We start from the raw sequence: 16,155 nt of genomic DNA, 5'->3' as shown, positions 1-16,155 counted from the left end.
ATTCCTGCTCATTACAGCCTGCTAGAGTTAGCTTATGTTTGGAGTAGCTTAATGAAGGGAGATGCTTCCAAAAAGGAGTGCACTTTTCTGGACACAATAGCTGAAAAAGTATAGGAAACACTTTTTACTGACACTCCACTTGCACACCTGGTAAGTGTTTTGATTATTATGATCCACCCTCCGGATTTTGTAGCTAGCCTGTACACTGAACTGGCAAATACCGTGTTCACCAATTACCTAAATTAAGTCTGGGTCACACATCTCATCTCATCTCCTGTTTCTTGTTTGCTTTGAATGAATCCAAAACTAGTGCTAACAGCTGGAATCCCTGCTGAGGCCAGCTTGATCTGCTCTGGAGCTGCTCCAGCCAGTGCTCTGATAAAGCTTGATATCATTTCAACAGGCTCTAGGAGGACCAGAATGATTTCCCTTCATTGTTTAAGATTTCATTCAAATATTTGCCATGCCAGGAAGAAGGATATTTCACTTCTGCTTTCCTCCCTTCGCTGCTGCTACTAGAAAATTTTTTTCCCCTCTTTTCTTAAGTTAAGATAGAGGGGGGCCAGTGCTTTTGGGTTCTATGGGAATTGTTCTACATCTCCATCCCCAGGGACTCTGTGCATTGCAGTTGCAAAAGGTGCACACTGTAAATAAATAACACATCAGTGTCTCAAAGCACATGTTCTGCTAAGAGAGCGTATTATGTGGGGGATGCTGGGGAAAACTCTGGCCTTCTGCCCAGATTTCCGTAGTAAGTAAAGCACCTAAATCCCTTTCAGGATCTGGCCTGCAGTCTATTATTCTTGAGCAGCTTTTTGATTGTGGCATTAAAAAAATAGTAGTAATATTGGACTGATTTTTAGGCAGTTCAGTAGTTTTGGGGTAATGTCTGCTCCCCAAAGAGAGACCTTCTTAAGGCCTCCATAGTTTTGTGTTATACATTGACTTAAAAACGAGGTATTATCAGTCAACAAAGTTTTATTTCCACTGTGTATCATCCCTCTGGTGTGATTAGCAGAGCTCTGGCAGTGCAGGTGCATGTCCTGCAGGCAGGAGCTGTGCTGGGGGCAAAGCTGAGCCCCTGCTGCCCTCCCTGCGCCCCTGCTGGCATTGCTGCCCCCTCGCCTCTACTGTCCCAGCTCTGGGGGTCACGTTCCCCAGCATACGAGGAGCGGGTTTAGCAGAGGGTTACTATTTTAGTTGTTTGACCTCATCCAGCTTTCTGTGCACGGGATGGGTGAAGGGTGCACCCGCATGAGCTGCTGCACTAGCAGTTGGGGTGGTGGGATGCATGAGGGGGGTTATCCTCCCCAGTGAGGGTACAGCTCCCTTGGACCATTTCTACATTGCAGGTACAGCTGGCTCATGGTTTCCACCAGGCTTGTGCCTCTAAGCCAGGCTTGTTTCCAGTGCTAGGCTGTTGGCCCTTACTGCTGTTACCAGGCTGTTAGTGGGATGTAAGCTCAGCTGTGGAGCCGTTTGTAACAGCAGAATGACAACAGAAGAGGCAGGACCTATGGCAAGACATCTAGCTAACTGCCAGGTGTGATGGAAGAGGGCTTATTACTGGGAATTAAAGGTACTCGCTCTTGTTCAGCATAATCTCCTGCCCTGGTGGGCCACCAGCCCCAAAGCACCTGTGGCCTGAGGTGTCAGGGTGAGGAGTGGGCTCTGGTGACTTACTGCTGTTTGCTGGTGCTTGTGGGGAGGAAGGAAAGTCAAGTAATACATTACTTGAGATGCAGAGCAGTATTTTTGGAGCTGTATGTGTACACCTGTCCCAACTGGCTGACTCCTGTGAGCAGACTTTTGTTCTTGGTAGCAGAGGGTCCAAGAGCTGGCTGGCGGTAACTTCTGTGCCAGTGATTGTTGGCAGAGTAAAATTACCTTTGATTAAAGCAGCATGTGCTATACTCTAGCTAGTCATGTGTCCCATGAGGACAGCAAGGCTTTAGCATGTGCTAGGAAGCAGAAAACAAGACCTCTGGGGTTCTTAGATATAAATTTCAATTGCCCTTGTGGGCGGTACTGTTGCTCTCAATGATGTCAGCTGTGCTTGGCAGATTATTAGGGGCATGTCATGCAAATAGTGCACAATCACATCCTCTTTTTGTGGGATAGGCATGTACAATACTCTTGTACCCAGGGTCTGGATGTTATGGTTTGGAAGGATGGAAAATTTAGATGGGTAAAAAAAAAAAAAAAATGGTTGGATGGTGGTCGTTAATTAGTCACGTTATACCTAGAGGCTGGTGCACAATGGGGGTCTGTCATGAGACCTGACCTGTTAACTGCCTTTGTCACTGACCTGAAGCAGATGGCAGAGTGTACCCTCAAGTGTGGAGATAACACCAAACTGAGGGGGACAAGTTGATGCGCTTGAGGGCAGGGCTACCGCCTAAAGGGACTCAGATGGGCTGTAGAAACAGAGCAGTGGCAACCTTTAGGAAATATAGCACGGACAAATGTGAAATCCTGCACATGGGAAGGAAGAGCCCCTTGCAGCAGTCCAAGGTGGGGACTGCCAAGCTGGGCAGCAGCTCTGCTCCTCAGGGGATCTTGGGGACCCTAATGGTCTGGTAGGCAGTGAGCCGAACACGAGCTTGCAGCATGCCCTGCACAACAGCATCCAGGGCAATAGTCACAGGAGCACAGACAGTAAGTAGATTGCGGGGAGTGATTATCCCCCTCTAATCAGCCCTGAGGAGACCACATTTCAGTACTGTATCCTGTTTTCCAACCAAACTTAGCCCATCATCACCCATCACTCTTGCCACTTAATGGTGGCAAGCAATGAAAGAAGATGTCAGAGGAGTAGGAACAAGACTTCTATTACCACAGCTTTAGTGGAGTAAACTTCATGGAAGGTGACTGGTATCACTATCAAGTAGTCCCAATAGTGAAGAAGTAACTCTGAGACAAAGATCTGGTACCCTACCAGCAATTTCACCTTCTCTTCCCTGCATCCTGCTTAGGCTGCTAATGCTGTCAATTCAAGCTTAATATACTTTTGCTGTAGAAACCCTTTTGAGACCTTGTTGATTGTCGTGTGGTTTGGAGTAATTCACGTTAGGCTTATCTCATCATTCAAGGTGAAATTTAAACAAACCGTGAATTAAGCGATTGTATCAGCAAGTCTGGAGATGATCAAAGGGAGAAGTATGCATCTAAAAGCTGTTTGGTTAGTTCTGTGGCTGAGTCCATGAAAGCAAACATGCACTGCCTTGTGCAAACACAGCACAAAGGAGTTGCAGATCTTTGCAGACTTTGCTCTATGGACTTTTACCCACACCTCCTGGGGACCCTCACTTTGTGTTGGACCATAGGGATGTATATGACAGGGACTGGAAGATATGAATAGAGGAAGATGGTGGTAGTAAGGCATGACATCCTGGGGTCACTTTCTACTTTCATTATGAACGGCAAATTAGTTTTGCAATGACTGCTCAGCTTTAGAAACCCAAGCAAACTTTAGCTGAAACTGCCTCAAAGTCACGTAGCTTGTAGATAACGATAAACTTGTATCATACATACTGGTGTTTTAGTTTAATTCCATTTCTTTTTCTCCTGCTTTAGTGTATATATTATGAAATATGAAGGGTATTTATTTCCAGTTTGGAATTTCACACTGACTCACCCAGTGAAAGAAGCTTGTGCGAAGGTACCTTCTGGTGGTGTCTGCTGTAGGTTTTGGATTGATCATTTGAAAAATGTTGAGCCAAACTGGTAGTGGGAGGATGCTTAGCAAAGAAAATCTGAAGGTGGGCGTCTTGTAGAGTTTATTTTTTTACACTCTTTATCTTTCATTCAGGCTATGGTCGCTTGCTACCCTGGAAATGGAACTGGGTATGTTCGTCATGTGGACAATCCAAATGGTGACGGGCGTTGCATCACCTGTATTTATTACCTGAATAAGAACTGGGACTCCAAGGTGAGTAAGTCATGGGGTCGAGGCAGAACATGAAGGAAAAACTACTTCAGAAATAGCATTTTGAAGCTGTCAGTTGCTTCTGTGAACTCTAGTGAACTTTTGAACAGCTGGGCCATTCTTTATCCCTACATTTATTTACTTGGTGTTTATGACAACCCTTTGGAACTAAGAATCTGAACTGTTTCCTTATCATTCTCTCTCCCATCCCACACACGTACTGTTTTGTTGCTATAGAGTAAAGCTTCTAAGCACTGGACTGCTGGCTCTTGTGCTTTGTTTAGAGGAAAGAACAATGTAGCACTAGAAAGAAAAACACAATCTACTAAGGAATAAGTGGATTCTGGCAGCAGAATAAAATGACAGCCCAAAAAGTGTTCTAGATACTGTTCCTTCAGGCTAACCTGTGGAAGATCTTCAGGCAGTTGCCTTTGTGGTTTTCTTACTTATAAAGTGATGTAGCTTAAGCAAGAGGAATGAGCACCGGGCTTGGTTTGTCCTCTCCATCTTTGAATTTACCTGTGGGTCTCTTGACAGGATGGCGCTCTTGTTTCTGCCTGTGTTACTGTAAGGCAATAAAGTCAGCCTTGAATTTACCATACCTTTAAGTTAGAAACAAAGTAAGTGTTTGTCAAATTGCAGGATGTCTCTTTACACTTCTGTTGTCATAATGTGGCTCAAACCATTGATGTGGATTATCTATTGAAAATTGCCCAGTGCTTTTTGTCTCTCTAACCTGTCTTGGCCACTTTAGGTAGATGCTCTTTAAGCATGTGTAAATACTATGAACCCTCAAAAGTTAGTTCAGATTTAGAGGCAATGCCACTGAAAAATGCACTATTGGAGAAAAACACATTCCTTTATGGAGAATCTGCCAGTGAAACATCTCAGTGTAATAAGATGAAGGAGGATATGTGGGAGGAAATGCAAATACCCAATTTATTTTGTGCACTGCACTCTTATTCTAATAGTGAGGAAGCACCCAAGTGGACACTAAGAAAGCTAACTGAAGTCCAGAACACTGGTGGAGAGTATTACGTGGATGTGACGGTAATTTTATGCAAATATATGCTGGAGGAGATGCAATATAACCATGCTGGCCTTGGAAAGCAACCATGTTGCTTTAAACATAACCTAATAGTTTCTTACTGAGGTTTGCATGCCATGTGGAGGTATTAATTCAGGTCAGTGCTGGGTTGACAGCATCTTCCCTGCACTCTGTGGTGCAGCATAAAAGCCCCCAAAGAACCCTCTGACAGCAGCAGGGAGGAGGCAGAGTTCATCTGCATCTTTTGAAGTTTCTACAGTGTGTGCAGATCACCAGACCTTTTCCCTGAAACTCATAGCGTATGGAAAGAGAGAAATGATGTGGTAGAGAAACCAGGATGTGTCATAAGTAGGAAAAAGACTGGCTGGGAGATATAATGCTTTTATGAGAAGTTTATTACAAATCCAATGATAGAACAGACTTCATTCTTCGCAGGGTGTAAAAGTTAACTCCTATATGATCAGATGCAAGCTCTGAAATACCATAAGCAGTATCTAGCAGTTGCTGGGAGGAGAGTCTGATCTCAGACTGGTTGGGTGGAGCACCTTACCTGCCTTGTGGTATTCACTGGTTATAAGAGATGCGAGTCGGGGCTCAGAAGTTTCCCAGTGTTTGTTACAGGGCCTGTGTTGTCTTTATCTTGGTTCATTTGCTTTAGCCAGATGTTTATACTGAAACATTACAAACTTTGGGAAGAATCAAGGTGGCCCAGAGATTCAGTGTATGGTTTTCTAGTGTTGTCACGTAGCTGTCTTGGTTATCATTAGACGTTTATTGCCCATTCGTTGAGTGCTGAGAAGGGAGAAATCAGTCATTGTTTGCATGAATGTGAGTGTGTTTATATGTGTAAAAAGCAACCTTTCCTTTTCTTTCCAGCTGCATGGTGGAATTCTTCGGATATTCCCAGAAGGAAAGTCCTATGTAGCAGATGTTGAGCCGATTTTTGACCGATTACTTTTTTTTTGGTCAGATCGAAGGAACCCACATGAAGTCCAGCCTTCTTATGCAACTAGGTAAGTAGTATATTTGGTACTGATATTTGGCCAGGACAAAGGAAAGCATCTCTTCTACCAATATTTGTATCTAAAATTATGGCCATCGTTTGTTTGAATACACATGTGCATAAAAAATAGGTAGCTAGATTTTGAGTGGATTTTATGTTTTTGAGACACTGGATATTCTCTCATCAAATGAGAAAGAACAAGCTTGAATCATAAGATTCCTTGTGTGATGGAAAAAGAGCACTTTTACCATTGACAGGAGAAACCTTCCAAGCCAGGCGTAGCTATTTAGCTGGGAGATGCTGGGTTATACTTTTGCCCTTGTAACACTATAGGGATTTTTGGGGCTACCATCTGTCAACAGGCTATGAAAAGCTGATGTGATGCAGGGCAATCCCCAAGCTGCCTGCAGGCATCCCAGAACAGAAAAACATGCAAAGGTCTGCAAGCTACTTTTGCCCTCTGTTGCCAGGGGCTGTGCACTCTTCTGTGCCTCCAAGCAGAAATTCTCACCCATATTTCTATCTTACTTGATAAAATATACATTTGAAATGCTGTCTATATTTGTCTATAAAGATGTGCCATTTACATCCTATTTTTTTAATCTATTAATCCAGTTTTGTTTTTTGCTTTCTCCATGAGCATAAAACTCCACAACTCTATTTTAATAGCAAAAGTTGAAGCAAACATAAGATTTTTCTTTTCTAGATATGCCATGACTGTGTGGTATTTTGATGCTGAAGAAAGAGCAGAAGCCAAAAAGAAGTTCAGGAACTTAACTGGTATGATAAGTGTTCACTATAACGAATTTAATGCATTTCAGTATTTCCAAAGTCAGAGGCAGACTGGGAATAACTCTGTAGCTGGGTGGGTATAACATTAATTTTTAGAAAGCTTTTTCATCTCTAATCACTAGACAGTTACTTTATGCAAAATGGAGAAGTTGTAACAAAAGAAGATTCAGACCTGGCGTTGGTATCCCTGATGAGCATGATGGGCAACATGGGAGAGGTGACTTCTGATTTATCTCCCAAATGGCTGCTGAGATTTTGTCCCACCCGTTAGCTACTCCAGTCATTAAGATCTTCTTTTGTTATTTGGGAAGTATATTTTGTCTCCTCCAAACTTTGTTTTGCACAAAGTCGTGAGACTTACACAAACAGTGTCATAATCATGTTCTCTAGATGTTCTTGTCGAATAGGGCCTGTCTTCTATATTAGTGAAGGGCAGTTGGGGCCTGCAGTAATGCAAAAGGGATTTGTCTTTAATTTACAAGTAATTTCTGAGTGTGGCTATTCATAATGACCTTGGGATGTATAGATTATTAGTTGGAAAAAAACTAAGTTTGGAAATATATATAAATGCATCTTTTATCAAGCAGTTGCTAAAGTAGCTGTGATCATGGTGCGATTAGAGAGCTACCTACGTTCAACTGGGTCCCACAGATAGCTTAAAGTCTGCCCAGAGACATTTCTGCAGAACCCTGGGAAGACCTCAGCTTTCCTAACAGCAGCCACACTACCTGCTACTGTAGTAATGGCATACGAGTAATGAACTGAGTCAGCCAAATGTGCTCCAGCACCCTACCTGGGGCCATGCCTAAAGGTTTGCTGTTTGGAGCAGTTTAAGATCCGGTCTTCAGGGACTGCCTTAGGCCATTCCTCGAAATAGAGTGTGAAGAGCATTGATCTTTTTTAAAATGTGTGCTGTGCAGCCGGGGACCAGCAAAGTCATAATTAAATACTTTTGTTGTCATCTATGTAGCTGGTATGCAAAGGAAATAATGGCTTCACCCTTAAAAGGGATCATGAGCAAGGGGCCAAAAGCGAGAGGGAAAAGTATCACAGATCTGGAGTCTGAAAGTTTTTTGGGCTTTTTTGGGGAAAGTTTTGAGTCATCTTCAGTTTCAACAGGGCGAATGTACAAAACTTTTGTATGACTATCTCGTTAACATGCTGTGGTTCATACTGCACTTCAGGTAGTGAATTCATATCATGAGTTTGAAATGGAAAGTGCTGTCCATTGAAAAGAAACCAACTTTATTGTGTTTCTGAGTTTTCAGATGACTGCTGTCAAGTGCTTGGCTTAACTACTTCTCCTTTTTTCATCTTTCCAATGTAGATGCAAGGAAGAGAGAAGCACCTCTTAATGAAGACTAACCAACTCTTCCTGAACTTTTTCTGAGGAAATAACATCCCAAAGATGACTTCCATTTCCAGCGAACAAGAGCAAATTCTTGTTATGCACAGGAACGCACTGTTTGTGTCTAGCATGTGCATCTTACGTTGATGGTACTTAAGGCAGCCTCCTGTCATGCCTACATCTGACAGAAGGAACACTTGTTTTCTATTTGCCTTTTGCTGGAAAAAGTAAGCAGGGTTTAAAAAAAAAAGAGTATCACTAAGCCTAGTGGTAGTGGCTCAACCAACTGGCTTTTGATCACTCTTGTAACCAAGATAACGATCATTGGAACTAGTGGTTAAAACCCAAGATTTATTTGCACTTTATGAGGGGAGGGGGGGAATCTAGCTCAAGGGGAAGGAGCTTTACAAGTTTAAAATCTGTGACAGACTGCTAATGGGCAAGGAGAGATATTGGAAACTGGATTTTTGTAGCATGTCATCTTACGGCCTGTCCCACATGGGCCTGTTGGTGTACTGTACATCACTTTGCTGTGCAGAACGTTGGCTCAGCTCTTTGATAGCATGACTTTCCAAACAGATTTTTGTCTACAGAGTCATTGCATTTTCTGGATTTTGTTAGCTTTTCAAGTGTCACGTTCTAGCTGTGCAGTCATGCTACACTTTCTGTTCCAGGACTGAGGGGAAGTAGTTATGTGTCTGTCCACAACTTTGTAAAACCATTTCCTTTCTGTTCTGATGGCCTGTAAGGTTTCTGTTTTCACAGCTTGGTAAAGCAGTGAAAAGTTTGGTAAACCTGGAAGGCTGATGGCACACAGTGCATTGGCACTAAAGGCAGGTGATACCTATAGTTTAATGTTATTTTTGTGACTTCTCCATCTACTATATTTTGTATGGCACAGATATGAATCTGAAAGGAAAAGATATGTCTGACAGTCTGACAAATATATAATAAATAATGGGTAACTTGGACTTGATTTCTATGCCGCTTATCCTTAGTTAACACACTCGTTTATCTTTGCATGTGTATGTAATTTGAATGAAACAGTGATTCGGTTTCAATTGATCTGCTGTGCTAGGTAACTATTTCTGCTGTGCCCAAGCTGTGTGATCAGAGTTATTCAAATGGCAAAGCACATCTGTTTTTCTGTATCTTTTTTTTAAACTTATTAGAATCAATGAGTAACTGGTGAGTGTCCAGTCTGCCTAAGCTTCTGCAACCAGCACTTACTATGCAGTTCAGAATAGCTCTTAAGCTGGGAGCTGGTGATGGATGTATTTATCACTCACACTAATTGTTCTCAACCTAATACACTCACTTGCATTCATTTTTGTCTCATGTTGTCAGTGTGTATGTCAGACGCTACTAAATGTTCCAAACAGATGCCCTTTTCAGTGTCCCATATTTTCCTGTGCCACCTGCCCACAGTGGTGAAGGTGATGTGTCTGAAACCCTGGCCCCTGCACCGGTTCACCATGCTGTGCTGGGCTGTCGTGCTAGTGATGGGTCTGTCGCACTTGAGCTCAGGAATGAAAAGGTAGCATGCCATGGCAACTGTTAAATGTCAGTGACAGAAGCGTAACAGGACATAGGACAGAAAAGAAGTAACTTCTGTGAGATAAAAAATGGTAATAGAAATGGAGTATTTTTTAAGCAGTTCTGTCTGGGGGTGGGTGGGGGGAGGGAAAGCTGGGCATCCTTCAGCCTGTCCTTAAATTCTGAATGTAAATAAGTAGTGCTAAGAAACCCCTCATTCTCTCTGGCTTTTCCCAGAGATCCAGCTGTGGTCTTATAGGCTGGACTTTGTTTAGTCTGACCACTGTGCACCTTAAGAGAGGAATATGAGGGAACATGTGTGACAAATCTTCTTAACTCAAGACTAGAAGAAGACAAATAATCTAATAAATGTCCTTTAATGTTAGGGAAAACATTATTCTGCTACAGTTGCTTCCAAGTAGCACAGCATAGACTTGAAGGAAACAACAATAACTTGGAATTCTCATTCTGCAATATTCATGTGGGAGGAGAAAGAGTTAGGACTCTTCCCCGAGAGTGCGAGGTAGCCCTTTGAAAGATGGCAGGTGTTGACAAAGGTGAGGCACAAGATTATTATTTTAAAAGGGGGTGGAAAGGAACCCAGCCTGTTGTATTGCTATGCAGTTGATAATGGCACGTAAATTTGAAACTCCTACATGATTTTAAAGGGGGCAAAGGCAGCTAAAAGAGCAGAGCAAGTCTTTGCCTTTAGAAACTGTAACCTTAAAAAAATGCACTAGGAAGAGATGTTAGTACACATCTCACTGGAGCCTAGAACAGCAGAAAAACAATAGGGTGGGAGGCGAAAAGCTTTGTATGAAGGTTGCAAAAGAACGGTACTTCAGTTACCACTATTGCTACCTGGCTTCCGCAGTGGTCAGCAGCATACATTTGGTGGATGGAGCATGGAGCAGTATAGATGCATTTATTGTGAATAAAGTACATATTTTCATATATAGCCAATATCTTCCTGAGCTAGATAGAGGAGAGGGCAATTATTCTGTGGCAGAGGGCATTAATATGTATAATTAAGTACAAAAAAGTTGAGGGCACAGAATTTTGAAACTAATTCCTGAAATCTCTGTTCCAGACCTTTACCCCATTTCCAAATCAGTGGGATGATCTCCTTGAAGATGGTGTAGTTTAATTAGGGGGTGGGTTGGGTGTTGGTCCTGTAGGAATCCACAGGCTAGATTTTTCTGAACAGATTTCTCTTGCCTGTCTGTGGAATTGTTGCAAACTGCTCTGCAAGTATGAAATTGCCTGAAGAACTGTGGGGGAAGCAGGCTGCTGCAGGGGAGAGGGCATTTCAAGGAGATTCTTTCCTTTCCTTGTGTTTCATCTTCATGGCAAACTGTTTGAAACATCTATAGCTGAACAGCGCTTGTCACCCAGATGTGAAAGAGTGCTTTCTCTAAGGCATTTAACTTTTACTCCTTCAAAATTTTATTTTTTTAACCTTTAGGTAATGTGCCTTCGTCACTCATATCTGTGAAGATGTTACATGCCACATGTTCGTGTCATGCAAGTTTTTTGTGGGTGTTTAAGAAATACAATTGTCTTTCCAAATGCAATTGCTTTGGAAAAATATGCAGAGCAACCAAGCCACAATTTCTGACAAGTGGTTCTTGTTGTGGAGGGAGGAAAAAGGCCAAGAGACAGTACTGAAAGTCAAGAGACTCTTTTTATTCTTAAACCTGTAACCACTGGCCTTTTGAGCAAAATAGCCTCTAATAAATCTTATTTTCTCTAGATTACTTCTGGTTCGATGAGGAATGGCCTCTACAAAGCAATGTCTAAAAAGATCCACTCTTTTTCCTTCTCTCTTTAAACGGTTTTAGTCCTTTCCTGTTGCGTTTTTTAAAATGTTGTAATATATTATATGTATTTGTTGTTGCAAAATAGCTGGCTCTAACACCACTTGCATCTAGAAGAAAATGTATCTATTTGCAGGCAAATAACTAGTTCTACTTTGACTGTGCTGTACTCCAGCAGCTATCTGAGAGTGAGTTATGACTACATCTTCTCTTGTCAGGTTGTATGCTGGTCAACAATGCTGGCAGTTTGCATCACATTGATATAGAAATCTCTTGTAGTATTTTACCATACATCACATTTTGTGTTCCTGTTGCTACTTGGGGGGGAAAAAAGTGGCAGGAGTCAATAAACACTGGGTCATGTTAAATGTTGTCCTGTGCAAATCTTTTCAGTCTTGTGTCTTACTCTGGCCAGGGTTGTGGCAGGTGGTGCAGTGCCATGCAGCTGGATGAAGGGTGGTGGCACTACGTGGAGGTGACACTGTAATCTATGTCTACTGCTGTTGCCATCACCTTGGCATGTTTTCTTGGTTGCTTCCTGGTATTTGGAAGTTATTTACCTTGCTAGTGACCCTCTTCTTGAAATGCTTATTTGTTTTCACAATCCTGTTGAACCAGATAACATTCTCACAATTCAATTGTCATCTGATAAGTTTTATTTTTATCAGCATTCATATGCTCTCCCTGCTACTTTTCCAGCCTGAGTCCCACAGTTTTCTCCTGCAGCAGTGGTGGAGGTTTCTCCCCACTCCCACTAACACTGCAGTTCAATGAAAGCCAGGACATTTTCAGTTGTCTGTTAAAGTGCTGTGAACTTCTTTGGTTCTTTTGAAATATTGTGAATAGTGGGAATTTCTCCCCCCTATATAAAAGTTGCTTCCTATTGTGGAGGGCTTGGATTTGACTTTTTGATTAAAGGGGGGAGAGAATTTGCCATTTCTTTAAGCATTTCTTTTACACCAAGGTGTGCTTAGAGCACATGGGTAAGACCTTAGGAAAGTAGAGGGGTTTCTCTTCTGAGCATGCTTCTCACCAAGTAAGAGTTTGTAGGGACAGTTTGAGAAGCTGGACCTTGGCCATCCATCTGCCAAGGGCTTCTCTTTTATCTGAACTCTGCCTAAACTTTCTCTAAGCAAGTATGCTTGCTTGTAATTGTTATCTTACAGCTATTTAGGGGTCTCTTTCCTCCCCCACCTACCCAAAGGGATATGGCTAAATATACTTGCACTGACAATTCCCATGACACTCAAGAATGCATCTGATATCAAAGGCTGCACTGAAAATTACAAAGTAGCATGACAGTGGAAGAGAGGTTAGTAAAAATTGATTCGCCTTTCCCACATAATTTTGTCTCTCTGGAGTACTTCAACTTCAGAGAGTTGGTAAAACTCTCATCCTCTTTCACAAAGTGTAGATAGATTTTTTTTTTTTTTTTTTTAATTTTAATCTGTTTTGTGGAAAGAAGAGATAATTTAATCTACATGTGTGCTTATTTTAAACAATGCTGGAGATGCTAATAAACTACACTAGGCCAACCTCAGTCAACAGCAATTCTCAAGTTGTGGCAAGCCCAGTCAGGGCCAGCATGCAGGTTTGGACACCCACAGTGGTAAATCTTCATGCTAGAGGTGAGAGAGGAGACAGTTTCTGGTTACCCATATCAGCCAACACCCTGGAGACTGATTTAGTAGGAGAGGAGTCAGAGCATGGCTGCCTACTCCCAAGGTTTTTGGAAGGTGTTAATCTGTCTGGCTCTTAAGTCTCCTCCTCTATAGGTGACTGGTGAGAAGCATAGAAAGAAAGACCCTGTAGTCCAAGCTAATAGAGCTCTGAAGATCTCTTGTGATAACATGCAGCTGTTCTTAGTTCCTTTAATTTTGTCATTTTCTTAGCTGATACCTGTTGAGTGTCTTGTGCTAAAACACCTCAAAGTAGCAAAATCAGTGGAGGTTTTATTTTAACTGGAGCACTTAGGGGGAAAGAGATCTCCAACCACTAGAGCCAGTGCATTTATCAGAAGGGTTTCTGTGCCTGAATGTGTCCCTTTTTTCCCCATTCTGTCAGTCTGATTAATAAAAAAATACTATCTCCCGTTACAAGCCTTGCTTCTCTGATACAGCTGTTATTATTTCGTAACTTCCAGAACTGTGGACTTAGAGCATTTTCCCAGTCCCTGATGCCCCATGATCTATGAAGCACTGCTGCTGCGTGATCTTTCAGACACCATAATGCTGCATGCAGCACAGAAGATTTCTCAACTGAGAAATCATCTGATTTAGCAACAAAGCAGGAGAAGGGGCGGCACTCCTCAGAAGAGGGAGTAAAAGAGTAAAAGCTATTTGAAGCCCCTTGGCCCTATAGGGCTGCTGGTGGTGCTGTGGCAGACTGGTTTTGTTATGCTTGTCTGTTACCAGGCTGTACGCAGCAATAGGTGAGAGCAGACCCAGGCTAGCACAGGAATTGACCACAGGGCAGTGGTGTGGGCTTGAGGGTGTGATGGACAAGTTCACCCAGTACCCTGGGAACTGCAGCTGCTGCCACTGAGCTGCCCTTTGTGAGTGTGTGCCGTGACCAGGCAAGTCATCCTGCTGATGTGGAAGAGTCCAGGGATCAGCTGGGGAGGCTAGTGCAGAAAGCTGAGTGTGGGACCCCAAGCATTTATGCATTTAGGGGTTACAACATGGATCAACGACCACCCTCTGCAGCCTTTGCTCCTGGAAGAGGGGATGGAATTCACAGGAATCTCCTGTCAGGATGCTGGGCAGAGGGAGCGGAGCCATCCTCCATCCAGGCTTCCCTAAAGGAAGATGGGAAGTACCCACAGGTGGGTGTGGGAGCTGTGTGAGGGATGAGCCAGCAGCACAGCAGGAAAAACCCTGCCCTGGGAAGTAATGAAGCTCAGTTTCAGAGCAGCACCTGTCTGAGAGCTGTAAACTGGGCTGGAATTGTGCAAAAAGGGGGCATTTTATTCCCTCTTCAGCATTAGTGGTAGCATCCAGAAGTACCCATCTCTTAGGTGTGGGTGTATAGGGAAGAAACTGCTCTGGGAACTGAGGCTGTGGCCTGTGGGCCCTGCAGCACTGAGTACTGTAATGTTGCATCCTGCGAGAGCTTTAAGATTCAAATCCCTCCAGTACATGGAAGTGGTAAAAGAGAAGATACGGGATGGTGGTTCACCTGGGAATTGACAGGGACTTCCATGGCAGCGCTTGCATATGGAGCTGGGAGGGGTGGGATGTTGTTCCCTCTCAGTGCAGGGAGTCATTCGCACATGTTACCCCTCCCAGGAGAGTGCCCAAGCACCTCACTTACCTGTGAGCTCAGGCACATCCCAGACCTGGCTCTGTGTTATGGTGATCTCATCTCTGGTGCTGGTGAGCTTTGCAGGAGACTGGGTGAGACAGAAGACTCCTCAGGGATCTGTCTGCCTGGACAGACTTGCCACACCTCACAGAGTGAACCACATACCACCCAGTCCCTGCTGGCCACCCCTCTCTGTAGCTCATGTCCCACCTTCTTAAGACTAATGGTTGGTTCTGTTCCATTTTTGCTCCCTTACTGCAGAGCAAGGTTGTCCATGCGGCTCTGTCGTTCCTGCTGCTCTGGCTGGGACAGCCATAGTGATGAACTCAACTTTCATGGCAGAGAAAAGCTGCTTTCAAAGTCAGGCCCCAGGTATCCCCAAGGAAAGTGCCCGGCCCTGCATGCACACACAGGAGACAGCAGCCCCTGCTCTCCAGGCTGGGTTATCCCTTCCCTTCCCTTCTGTGTTGGCAGAGGATGTTCAGCTATTAAAGTTCATGGAAGATGACATTACTGTCTGTCCTGGTTTTGCTAGGATAGAGTTAATTTTCTTATTAGCTGGAATAGCAGTGTCTTAGTGTACGATTTGTTATGAGAAGAATGTCCATAAAGTACTAATGTTATTAGTTGCTGCTGGAGCCCAAGGCCACCATGTTTGGCTGGTTCACAGCTGCATTAAGACTGGGAGGGAGAAGTGTAGTGAATAGCAAAACCCCAAACTGGCATTTGGATGTGCCAGTGAGATATTCCATATCATATCATGTCATGTCAATACATTAAGCAGGGCTGACCAGAAATTGGGGGTATTTCTCTCAGGGATCGCTCGGGCTCGCTCTTCTGGGGTTTGGGTTTTGGGGACTGTCTGCTCTGGGACTGCTGACTGGCACATGCTGGGCATCGGTCTTCTTGCCCTTTTTCTTTCCAATTCTCTCCCCTACTCCCTGGAGCCAGGGAGACTGAGAGAGCGACTGGGTTTGTCTGCAAACCAAAAGGGTGAAACCACCACACTGTCACTGTTCCCACTTGCTTGCTCTGATACCAGTACAACCAACTGGCTCCATCTCTGTGGCATTGCTACGGACACAGCAGCCGCTGCCTGTGGACGGTGGGAAGAGAAAAGCATCTGAGGTTCTCCTGGTCTCGGTAGGCATGTGTATGTGTGTCTGTAAGTGTGTCAGCGTGTGTTTGCTTCCGTTTGCAGCCAGAGGGAAGCCTGATTTCCAAGGGAAATTAATTTTAGAAAACTCAAAGTTGCTCCTCTGCTACCAACTAATGTTAGTAATATAAACTAGTTCTTCCTAAAGGACTGCAAAATGAAACTATGCAATGCTTCTTTTGAAAGATACATTGCAGCATGGCCAGCAGGTTGAGGGAGGTGAT

At 43.5% G+C, this 16,155-nt stretch overlaps 1 protein-coding gene across 1 annotated transcript; it reads left to right on the top strand.

The window, feature by feature from the left end:
- Nucleotides 1-3,814: 3,814 nt before the first annotated feature.
- Nucleotides 3,815-8,484, top strand: LOC104532559 (egl nine homolog 3). The gene is made up of 4 exons (XM_010177798.1): nucleotides 3,815-3,931; nucleotides 5,853-5,989; nucleotides 6,686-6,759; nucleotides 8,099-8,484. The coding sequence occupies exons 1-4, from the start codon at nucleotides 3,815-3,817 to the stop codon at nucleotides 8,134-8,136; spliced, it is 366 nt and encodes a 121-aa protein (XP_010176100.1). The 3' UTR covers nucleotides 8,137-8,484.
- Nucleotides 8,485-16,155: the final 7,671 nt, after the last annotated feature.

Source organism: Antrostomus carolinensis, unplaced genomic scaffold, assembly GCF_000700745.2.
Source record: "Antrostomus carolinensis isolate BGI_N321 unplaced genomic scaffold, ASM70074v2 scaffold13651, whole genome shotgun sequence".
Classification (NCBI taxonomy): Eukaryota; Metazoa; Chordata; class Aves; order Caprimulgiformes; family Caprimulgidae; genus Antrostomus; species Antrostomus carolinensis.
Note: the sequence above shows the minus strand (reverse complement) of the source record. Positions and strands in the feature narration are given on the sequence as shown.

Excerpts from the sequence above, each read along its gene's own strand:
- LOC104532559 (XM_010177798.1), top strand. The coding sequence starts at position 3,815 with ATGGTCGCTTGCTACCCTGGAAATGGAACTGGGTATGTTCGTCATGTG. Across the intron at positions 5,990-6,685 it reads CAGCCTTCTTATGCAACTAG|ATATGCCATGACTGTGTGGT; the intron begins GTAAGTAGTATA and ends TTTCTTTTCTAG. Across the intron at positions 6,760-8,098 it reads GAAGTTCAGGAACTTAACTG|ATGCAAGGAAGAGAGAAGCA; the intron begins GTATGATAAGTG and ends TTTCCAATGTAG.